This window comes from Electrona antarctica, assembly GCF_951216825.1.
Source record: "Electrona antarctica genome assembly, chromosome: 5".
NCBI lineage: Eukaryota > Metazoa > Chordata > Actinopteri > Myctophiformes > Myctophidae > Electrona > Electrona antarctica.
The window spans coordinates 53,797,949-53,808,972 of record NC_136810.1 but is presented as its reverse complement, the minus strand read 5'-3'; the positions used below and the strand labels follow the sequence as shown (position 1 = coordinate 53,808,972).

At 46.0% G+C, this 11,024-nt stretch overlaps 1 protein-coding gene across 2 annotated transcripts; it reads right to left on the bottom strand.

Moving 5' to 3' along the window:
• Nucleotides 1–319: 319 nt before the first annotated feature.
• On the bottom strand, nucleotides 320–10,380 carry cav1 (caveolin 1). Of its 2 annotated transcripts, none has more exons than XM_079501121.1 (3): nucleotides 10,363–10,380; nucleotides 8,914–9,081; nucleotides 320–727 (listed from the first exon to the last, which is right to left on the bottom strand). In XM_079501121.1, exons 2-3 carry the CDS (start codon nucleotides 9,016–9,018, stop codon nucleotides 386–388), a joined length of 447 nt encoding a protein of 148 aa, XP_079357247.1. In that variant the 5' UTR covers nucleotides 9,019–9,081; nucleotides 10,363–10,380; the 3' UTR covers nucleotides 320–385. The 2 variants fall into 2 exon arrangements, with proteins under 2 accessions (XP_079357247.1, XP_079357246.1); XM_079501120.1 differs by lacking the exon at nucleotides 10,363–10,380 and adding an exon at nucleotides 10,089–10,309.
• Between the last annotated feature and the right edge of the window lie 644 nt (nucleotides 10,381–11,024).

Sequence of the window (11,024 nt, the reverse complement as noted above, 5' to 3'; positions counted from 1 at the left end):
TTTTGCACCAGCACTGTGTGGAGAGGAAAAAAAACCCTTCGGAGGAGACAGGTAAAAGGAGGTGGGGCTTAGGTGTGACCTTTGTGACCTCTGTAGCCACACTTAAAGCCTCACCTTAAGCCCCTCCGTCCCCAGCACAGAAAATATCCAACCTTCTGTTTTCCGAGAGGCAACACCGTACGGTATCACCCACCCCGACTATTTTCCTTCTGACTTCTCCCTCAATGTCAGTGTTACTTTGCAGCCCCCCCCCAACCCCCCCCTCCCCCCAACAATCCCTTGTTTCTCCTCCTCCACCCCCCCCCCTCCATGCCCTCTTTCCTAGGATCACCATCGAACCACCACCTCCATCCATTCTTTCCCCGGGCGCCGGAGAGAGGCTGGCTTACACCCCCTTGGTGGTGGCAATGCGGATGCCTCCGAAGCACTTGCCCATGGCCTCGAACAGAGGGTCGCAGAAGGTGTGCACGCAGATGGAGTAGACGCGGCTGACGCAGTGGATCTCGATCAGGTAGCTCTTGATGCACGGCACCACGGCCCAGATGTGCAGGAAGGACAGGATGGCGAAGAAGATGCCCCAGATGAGCGCCAGGGGGATGCCCACCAGCGCCGTCAGCAGCCGGTAGCACCAGTACTTGGTGACGGTGAACGTGGTGAAGCTGGCCTTCCACACGCCGTCGAAGCTGTAGGTACCCGCCGGCTCGGCGATTATGTCCTCAAAGTCCACCTGTGGGGCAGAGAGAGAGATACAAGATGTTGAGATGACAGCGGGTTATGAGGTCTCGGCAGGCATACATTGTCTCTTAACCCATTTAAGCCTGACGTCGAAATTTAAAAAAATATATATTTTTTGAAATTTCTCATGTTTCTATATCAGTGGTTCTCAATATTTCATGTCAAGGACCCCAACAATTATATGTAATATGCCGCCGACCCCCATCTGAAAATATGTGGTTCCAGGGACCTCCCCGGAAGCAAAGATTTGAGTTAAAATGTTCACTCTGTAATAATATATATTCAAAGATTTGCACTACATTTTCACGATTTTTCAAAAATAGCAGACCTACAAGCTCTTAGCGCGCCACTCGGTGGCGCGCTAAGAGCTTGTAGATCTGCTATTTTTCAATAGCTAAATTATAACGTTTAAAACACCAAAAGGGATTCCCGCCCAAAATGGGTTTTAATCGGGGCGGCAGTGGCTCAGGGGTAAGAGTGTACACAGATTCCATGCTTTTGAGATGTTTACATTTTTGTTGTTTTAAATTATTGTTCATGTCATGATTGTGTGTGTGAGTGCATAGGACCCCGAATGTAAACAAGACCCCAAGGTCTTCGTTGTAATCCATTTTGACCAAATGCTTGTTTCTGTTTTTCAGCAGAATGAAAGTCAATATTGCGGTGAAAAGCAACAAATTACACATTACTATACATTACAGTGGCAGTAGTGATATAGATCACAGATAGATCTGCTCTAAAAGCAGATCTATCTTGTAGCATTTGTGTAAACTTTCTCTGACAGGGTTAACTGCATCGGTACAATTCAGATAGTGTCACCTAAACGTTATTCGTCATACATACCAAGTACTGTACACTACATGGACGTATTATTCCGTTATTGTCTCAGCATTCTGGAAGTATTTTGATATTGTCCTAAATGGGGCAGTACGTCCCACACACCTCTGGCACATGAGCAGGTGAAAGCAAAACAATTTGACCCGGGTCAGTGAGCAGTGAAATCCAATGACAAAACATCGCAACTGAACAGCTTGTTGCACTCAACGACACAGACACGGCGATTGCTCAAGACGCCAATATCGAATGTAGGGTTTACGTCAAACGAAAACAATGAGCCTGCGTTGACTGGAGAGAGAGTGGAGTTCATTAAATCCCTGGGATTCAGTTGCTTCACTCCATGGTATAATCAGCTTGTTGACAGAGATCAGGGGGAGATTCCTGGAGAGATTTATGGCTCCCCCGGCTCACAGAGACTGGTACTGTCTGAACCCCGGTCTGCTGCCCCACCCCAAACACTGCTTACTCCACACAGTACACAAGCTGCTCTGCTTTCACTCCCTGGAAAAGACATCCTTCTCCACTCTGTCACTTCACATTCCTCACCGATAGGTCGATAGGTAGGTAGATAGATAGATAGATAGATAGATAGATAGATAGATAGATAGATAGATAGATAGATAGATAGATAGATAGATAGATAGATAGATAGATAGATAGATAGATAGATAGATAGATAGGTCGATAGGTCGATAGATAGATAGATAGATAGATAGATAGATAGATAGATAGATAGATAGATAGATAGATAGATAGATAGACAGACAGATAGATGGCTCTGAGAGGGGTGCATACTTAGTTTAGACTAGTCATTGGTTAGAAATGGGTTAAGGTTAGGTTTAGGTGTGCTGCCCCGTGGGAGGTTAGGGTGAGGGTGAGGGTTTGAGATAGGTTGTAGTTGTAGGACTAATGACTGGTCTAACCAATGACTAGTTTAAACCAAAAACTGTCTAAACTAAGTACTGCACCCCTCTGAGAGAGAGTGGTTACACACACAATGCATGAGGAGATGGTGCTCTTTAACCCAACCATTATCATCAGCACCACCTGGCCCCTGTATTACTCTTCAACTCACTTAGCCACTGTATGTTCCAGTGTACACGCACGCACGCACGCACGCACGCACGCACACACACACACACACACACACACACACACACACAGAGAGAGAGAGGCCCATCAGTAGCCAGCATCCTGCAGAGATGAGCGTGACATTTTAATTCTCCTCTGTGTAAACAGAGCTCTCGGGCTGTCAGCCTCTAAATGGACTGTCCTCAGTGTCATCACTACTAGTGCCCAGTGTATACACAGTGTGTACACCACGTGCACAATGCACACATACACACACATACAGGCCTCTCTCTTTCTCTGCCTCCTTTCCATCTCTCTCTGTCTCCCTTTCTCTGGACTCCCTCTCTGTCTGCTCTCTCTCCACATTTCAAACACCGTTCTGCCTCGGTTATTGTTCTCTGTCAGCAACGCATTTGTTACTTGACCGCGTAGCGCCCGTTTGATGCAACGGGATTGCTCTGCATCAGATGTTCACGCCCTGGTCTCTTCTCGCTATTATCATTTCTTAATATTTTATTAGATTGTTTATATTTACTAGCCCTTACCCGTTGTGGCCGCAGGGGGGTACTGTGCCCTGGGTGCGTTTTCGCATTTTTAATTCACTAATAAATTCATTATTAATTTAGAATTTGTTAAATTGGCTTCGTTAAGACCTCCATATTATTATGGTCAATGCCTGTGTGAAAAAGGGGAGTGATTGGTGCAGGCAGTGAGGAGCTACGGCGGTGTTTCTGACACACACACACACACACACACACACACACACACACACACACACACACACACACACACACACACACACACACACACACACACACACACACACACACACACACACACACACACATTCAGACAGACATTGACTGAATTATAGTATGATGATATGAAGTACAGGATTCATCTTTTTATAAGTTATACCCAAACTCTTTTGGAAGGGATCATGAAAATGTGCATCATTTATTTAAAAGGAGTTCAGATGTTGAATATCAAATTTTGGCTCCCTATAATAAGTCCCAACAAACGGCAGCTTTATGGTTTCATTCTTAAAAACTCCCAAATGCACATTTAGGAGAAAGCCTCACTTGCATGCAGTGCCAACGGCCTGACTCACTGCAGCCTTATAATATAAATCTCACTGCAGCCACAAAACCCACTTGCCGTCCATTTATTTTTCCACGGCTACAAATTTCGAAGCACGCAGGACCGGTTCTGCGTCAGTTTCCATAACTCCTGATTGGGACTAAATGAGAGCCTTCTGCAGAATGGCACAAACACGCGACCACAGAATAATGATGGAGATGTTGGGATTTGAAGGGAGATTGTGGGCTCTCTTTGGCTCACTGTAGAGTTCTGTAGACTGTAGTAGTGAACCGTCTCATTCAAGGTTGCCTCCAATTGGCGTGCATGCCTTTGTGATAGATTGAAAAAATGTTCTCGGTAATTAATCATGTGTGTACTTGACTTGTTCCTTGTTTTTCTTTTACCACGCCTTTCTCTGCCACGATCAACAGCTCCTCTTTCTTTTTTTGTGTGTGTTTCACTTGTATGAATGTGATCTATGTATGAGTCGTTCCCAAACGGCATCCTTTTAAATAACTTTTTCATCCATGTCACCCCTGAAACATGTATATTGTTTAGAACCTTACATTTATTTATGTCATATTACTGTAGGCAAATTCGTAACTCTTTCCCCCTAACCCATTTAGATCTGAGGACGATTCTACAAATGTCTTCTAAAAATGTTTCTATGTCAGTGGTTCTCCAACATTTTTATATCAAGGACCCCCAAATATATTATATGTAATTGGCCGCCGACCCCCATCTGAAAATATGTTGTTCCAGGGACCCCCCAGAAGCAAAGATTTGAGTTAAAAATGTTCGCTCTGAAAGAATATATATTCAAAGGTTTGTGCCACATTTTCACGATTTTTCAAAAATAGCAGATATACAAGCTCATAGCGCGGCATGAGCTTGTAGATCTGCTATTTTTCAATAGCTAAAGTATAACATAATGCTTAAAACACCAAAAGGGGTTCCCGCCCAGAATGGTTAAATAACTTTTTCATCCATGTCATCCCTGAATCACATTGTATATTGTTTAGATTACATTTATATGTCATATTGCTGTAGGCAAATTTGTAACTCTTTCCCCCTAAGGTACAGTATGTCATGAGGAAAACTTGAGCTTGATCTGTTTCCATTTGGACAAAGTGACAACTCTATAGGCCTACATGACGATAAAAACATTAAAAAAAGCCGAAGTACAGTGAAACTCAGGTCTGTTTTACCAAGTATGGAGTTGGTTAAACTGAAAGGATATTGATGAAATTCTAAATATTATCAAAGCATTCCGAGGCACTCCTGCAGACTTGCGTCTCGGGTCTATTACATTAAGTAATAGATCGGTTTCTCAAAGTGGGCATCCTCACTTTGAGAAACCCTGATCTATTACAGGGGTTCTCAACGTTTTTGGCCGGGGACCCCCGGAAATGCTTTGGCAATGTCTCGGGACCCTCGCCCCGCCCCCTCCCGACCCCCAATATAAATTGACTGCTACAATAACCTTAACCCATTTTGGGCGGGAACCCCTTTTGGTGTTTTAAGCATTATGTTATAATTTAGCTATTGAAAAATAGCAGATCTACAAGCTCATAGCGCGCCACCGAGTGGCGCGCTACGAGCTTGTAGGTCTGCTATTTTAGAAAAATCGTGAAAATAAAAATTAAAAAAAATCTTTTTTTTTTTTTTAATAATTTGGGGACCCCCTAAATTAATTTGGCGACCCCCCGAGGGGTCGCGACCCACGGGTTGAGAACCCCTGCCTTGGACCACAAATAGCAGATCTACAAGCTCACAATATAAAGCTCCAACAAACTGTATAACTCAGGCTTTATTACATTTGCACAATAATGTAGGGTTCCCTGCAGGATATGGGAATATGATTTATGGAAAGGCTGTTCTACTGTATCATCATGCACGAGTCATCGTGCCTGCTACACATTTACATTCCTGGGTTTCTTGTCATCTGGCTGCCCCTGCTGTGGGTATGATTCACAGTGTCTCTACTTCTGAGGTCCCGTTACAATTACAGCCTTGACATGAAACAATGGAGTCTCAGGGTCAGCGTGTGACTGCATGCATATGCCTGGCAACGGTATTATTAAGTAAACAGAGGAGCGATGTGCCACATTCCCAGAGCGGTGTCAGCAGTGTGACAGCATGGAGAGAGCACTAGAGTCAAAGGGTACAGGAGACGAGACATGGGACGGATAGAAATATATCACAGTTTTAGTGAAAACCGGTATAAGTGACATAATTCTCATTTTTTTCATATATTTGTTTATACTTTTAGTTATGAATGAATGAATGAATGAATGAATGAATGAATGAATGAATGGTTTATTTTGATCTATTCAGTTTAGACAATTACAAAACTTTTTTTTCTCCATTTTTTTAAACACGATCGAAAAGGAATAGGCAGAAGCTTAAAGCTTATGTATGCCTATCCTCCTTACATAAGAACGTTGTTCAGAAACAATAGTAGAACGTAGAACATGTACTGGAAAGTTAAGGTGTTAATATAGAATATTGGGCGTTACACTCCTTACAAATCTCTCAAAGGCTGTCACGATCACATGTCCAAAATGACCCAAAGTGCACACACAAGGCACACACATGCATGTAATGTACTGTACACACGTACGTACGTACGTACGTACGTACGTAACGTACGTACATACACGCACGCACGCACACACGCACGCTGGTGTGTGTGTGCGTATGTGCGTGTGTGTGTGTGTGTGTGTGTGTGTGTGGGCGTGCCTCTGTTACGTTAGCTGGCCTCCGGAGTTCCTCAGACCTCAGACCGGCCCAGGGAGTGCATGCGGGACTACTAGACTGCATGCTGCTATATAAAGACACAGTACGGTTTATCCAGAGGAAAAATATTCTATTCCCACTCAGGGCTAAACTCAGCGTGGATGTCATGTCAGCGCTGCTGCAGCCACTTTGATGTGGCCAGATGATTGAGGCCAGCTGCCGGCTTACGGGAGAAGGCCTATATGCAGGCCTGTTTAATTGAGGTAGTGTGTGTGTGACGTGTGTGTGTGTGTGTGTGTGTGTGTGACATGTGTGTGTGTGTGTGTGCGTGCATGCGTGTGTGTGTGACTGTGTGTGTGTGTGTGTGTGTGTCGTGGCAGATTACAAACGGCTTGTTGGAAGGGATTCCCCTCTCTTCTACGTAACAGGAAGTGCACGATAACCCCCCCCCCCCCCCCCCCCCCCCCCCCCCACACACACACACACACACACACACACACAAAATCAAAACCCTAGAACCCTAGAAACCCTCATATTCTTAGTAAAAACAGACCTGAGTTACAACTGTACTTGGAGTGGCAACCCACTTCCCATCGACATGTAGCCGTGTGAACTTGTATAGATCGACATTTTGGCGAGCGTTTCCCCCCAGCCAGCCAGGCCGGGGTTTCAAAGGGTCAGTGGTTGTTGGCTGAAACGCGTACTGTATACAGGCAGCTCTCCATACAGGCACATGATGCATGCTGGGAGGAGGGACACCATGTTGTACAGTAGCCTCTACACACTGTCTGGAAGGAAGGCATGTGATCTGCATGATTCCACCAGTGGGGGGGGGCTGCTAAAGTTGATTAAGAGGGGCGGCTGCGGCCAATCATAAGGCTGCCGGCTGCGTGCTATTCTGGGACTGACTGCTGCGGGCCAGGGAGATTCTGACTCACCGTCACAATGACCAGATGAGGAGGGGAGAGAGAGAGAGAGAGAGAGAGGGGGGGGGGGGGGGGGGGGATAGTGAGAGACAGATAAGGAGCTGTATATCATGAAACGAGGGGAAACCCATGTGGCAGTAATTTCCTCATCCTAGTATCCCCCAGTATGGGATCCGTCCGTCAGCCAAAAGATAAAGATTATCTTTCCATGAACTTTAAATGCTCAGTTTGAAAGATGACCGCAATGTACACAAACAGACAAACGCCGACATATATCAGCAAACATCATAAGCATGACAGGGAGGAGAGAGTGGGTGTGAGGAGGAAGGAGCCTATAGGGAATAGGGAAGGAAGGAGGGAGGGGGGTAGTAAGGGATATCCCTTACACACCAACCCTTTGGGTGTTTCCCTGTGTTTCAATGCAAAGTTCAGCCGTTTCAAAGGGTTGCCCCCCTCTGCCGTGCAGCGAGGCGTGCTGACCCCAAAACCCCAGATGAAAAAACCAACCCCGGGTTGGTTGAGCTCAGTTAGTTGGCCCTCAACGATAGATCGCTTGGGACAGCTGCGCCTGCTGCGGTTCCCACTATATACAGTAGCCTTACACACGCACACACACACACACACACACACACACACACACACACACACACACACACACACACACACACACACACACACACACACACACACACACACACACACACACACACACACACACACGCACACACCCCACGTCAGGTGGTTTTCAGCGCGCTATCACAAGGCCCCTCTCAAAGCGTACGCCTAGCTTGTTTAAATAAACACGTATGTTTATGCGGTTACGCTAGACTCTTACGGAAAGAATTTCGCTCTCCCTAGTCCCGAGCACTCAAGAAGAGACGGGACGGAACGGGGGGTTGTGTGTGTGGAACAAGGTCTGTGCGTCTGTTCCAACAACAGGAAATTCGTAATGTTTCCTCTGCGAGCCACTGGGAAGATGGTGTTATAATGGACACACTTGGCTTACAACAAAAAGCGCAGCCAGACAATATGTTTTGCGGGTCCATAACTTTAAAAAAAATAAACCCATGGCCATGCGTAATCTATCTGACAGTCTGTCACTAGCCTATATATGTTATAACACCCTCCTAATCCATCACCGGAATGTAACTTGGTGGGAAAAATCTAGTGGAAATACAATGCAATGCAATGCACGCCACCACGAGCGTGCGCGCGGAGCAGAGCGCAACAGAAAACTGGTGCGCCTTTGACGCACAAAAGGAGAACATTTTGACAGCTCCCCCTCCGCGCCCCAGACCCCGGTGAGTGGTGAGCGACAAGTGAAGTGATGACACATGTAGCCTACATATAACCACGATCGGAAACACATGAAGTAATGTGTGATTATTGCCTATTGTCAAAATGGTTGCCTAACCCCAAGCTAAACCAATAACAGCAGCGGTAACCTTAAAGTACAAACAAACGAGGGGGAACTCACTGAAGTAGCTCCATCATGCCTGAATGAAGAGTTTAATAATGAACTCACCTTTACTACGTCGTCGTTTACGCGTTTGGGGTCCCGGTTGACCAGGTCGATTTCCTTCGTGTGAATATCCTCCAGGGTCTTCTCGTTCATACTGTCGTTATCCATGTCTTTGTTATTGGGCTTGTATATGTTCCCTTGTTTCCTGATGAACGGCGAATGCACGAAGTCCTGTTGAAAGGAAAATCCAAGAGGAAAAGAAGAGATTGAAGATCGGGAGCTATAGAGATCGACGGCGGGGGCAGTGTATGTGCGTGGACCGTGAGGGAGTGTGTGGGGGTGTGTGCGTGCGTGCGCGCGCGTGTGTGTGTGAGGGGGGGGAGAGAGAGAGAGAGGAGAGACAGTAGTAGCCTACACAGGGAGGGGAGACGGGAGCGCTTGAAGTTAGCAGGCTGGCCGACCGAGCCTGGGATGGGTTTAAATGGATAAAAAGTTGAAGCACCACACCCCTCGATTGCCGAGATCCGATTCTCACCGCAAGGGGTCATCGTCAAGCGTTCAAACAATGAGTGCGTAAAGAGCACACACACACACAGCCCATAATACAGGCTACAATGCCCCCTGCGAACCTGTCTCAGCACCTTCAGCAAGCATATTCTATCTATTACAAACACACGTGCATTTTCATTATACAAGCTATAAGCACGCGGTGACGGAAAAGCTACTATATGTAAGCTAAATTACACAATATTAAAATGTACAATGAGTTACCCAAACGAACGAAGCAGACCATTGCGCACGCCAATCAACTGTTCAGAAACGCGTCAAAAGTTAATCCGTGGTTATTTTTTGGGGGAAGAGGAAAAAACGGTTTAGAAAATGAAATCCAACACACCAGTGCTAATGGGTCTCGCACATTAACTCGCTGCCTGTGTGTGCATGGGAGTAGCTCACGAATAGGTGCCAAGGAAGATAAAGTAGGCTATCGGCAAATAGCGGCTGGGGATCCGAGTTTTAAAACAAAGTTTAAATTCCAGTCTTTGAAAGGCATTCCAGCCCTGGTCCATGCAGTCGTGGTTCGGAATTCAAATTACGGCAGGGAAGACTTCGCACTGTCTCGGGAAAATCGCCGCGGTCTACAGCAGCAAAACTTGCAAACATGACGCGCTCCCGTAACATACCTGAAAGAGTCAGTCGAGAATAGACGGCCAAATTTTACACGAGAAACCAAACCATACCTCGTCTGTTTCGTTGTCCTTAAGTCCGCCTGTCATGCTGCCCGCGCGTAAAAGGATGAGCGCGTTTTAACAGGCAAGAAGATAGGAACTGAAATTACTGAAAACGTCAAGTGGGAGGCGTAGGGGACTGGGAAGGAAGGGGGCTCCTCTGACTTTTACTGCCGTATACTAATTCCTGCCCAGTTTTCTATATACGTGACACGCATGTAATGAATGCCAATTGCCAGGGCTGTGAGAAACTTCAAACTAGTCGGTTCGCTCCTCTCTCACTCACATCACATGTCTCTTGTTGCGCGTCTTCTTGCAGCCATCATACTATATAGAGTCACCTGCGCGCACATGCAGGGGCATCACTGGAGCCCGAAACTATGACTTAACTTGTCATTCAACACACGACGTCGTTTAGTGGCAGAGAAACTGACGTGATTTTGAACATAATTAACCACGCCTATTCCTAATTGCCCTGCTTGTAGCTATAGGGGAATGGAAGTCGTCAGAGTAGGACTACCACAGACGAAAAACAGTCTAAATCCAAATTTCATTCTGACCCCTCCACGAAAAGGCCCCGTTGTCCTGACCCCTTATCTATCATTTATACATTATGGATAAATAGTGTGGACTTAGACTGTTTTTCCTCTGTGGAATTCGGTCAAGTTCATGTATAACCTGCCACTGCCAGCGGCCACTGATCTAGTTTGTGTACATTCTTATCAGATGACGCCCAGGGCGACTCACCTTGAGACTGCAGAGCTGAGATGACAGTTGACACCTGCAGTTGGTATAGCCTGCAGCCAGGAGGACTGAGGAGTGTGTTTTGATTTCAACCTAGACGATGCGACAGCAGTTTATATATTCACTATCTGATCTGATGGGCGCCACGTACGTTACTGAATAGATCATCAAAATAACACAATGCTGTGTAGTTGTATGCAATAT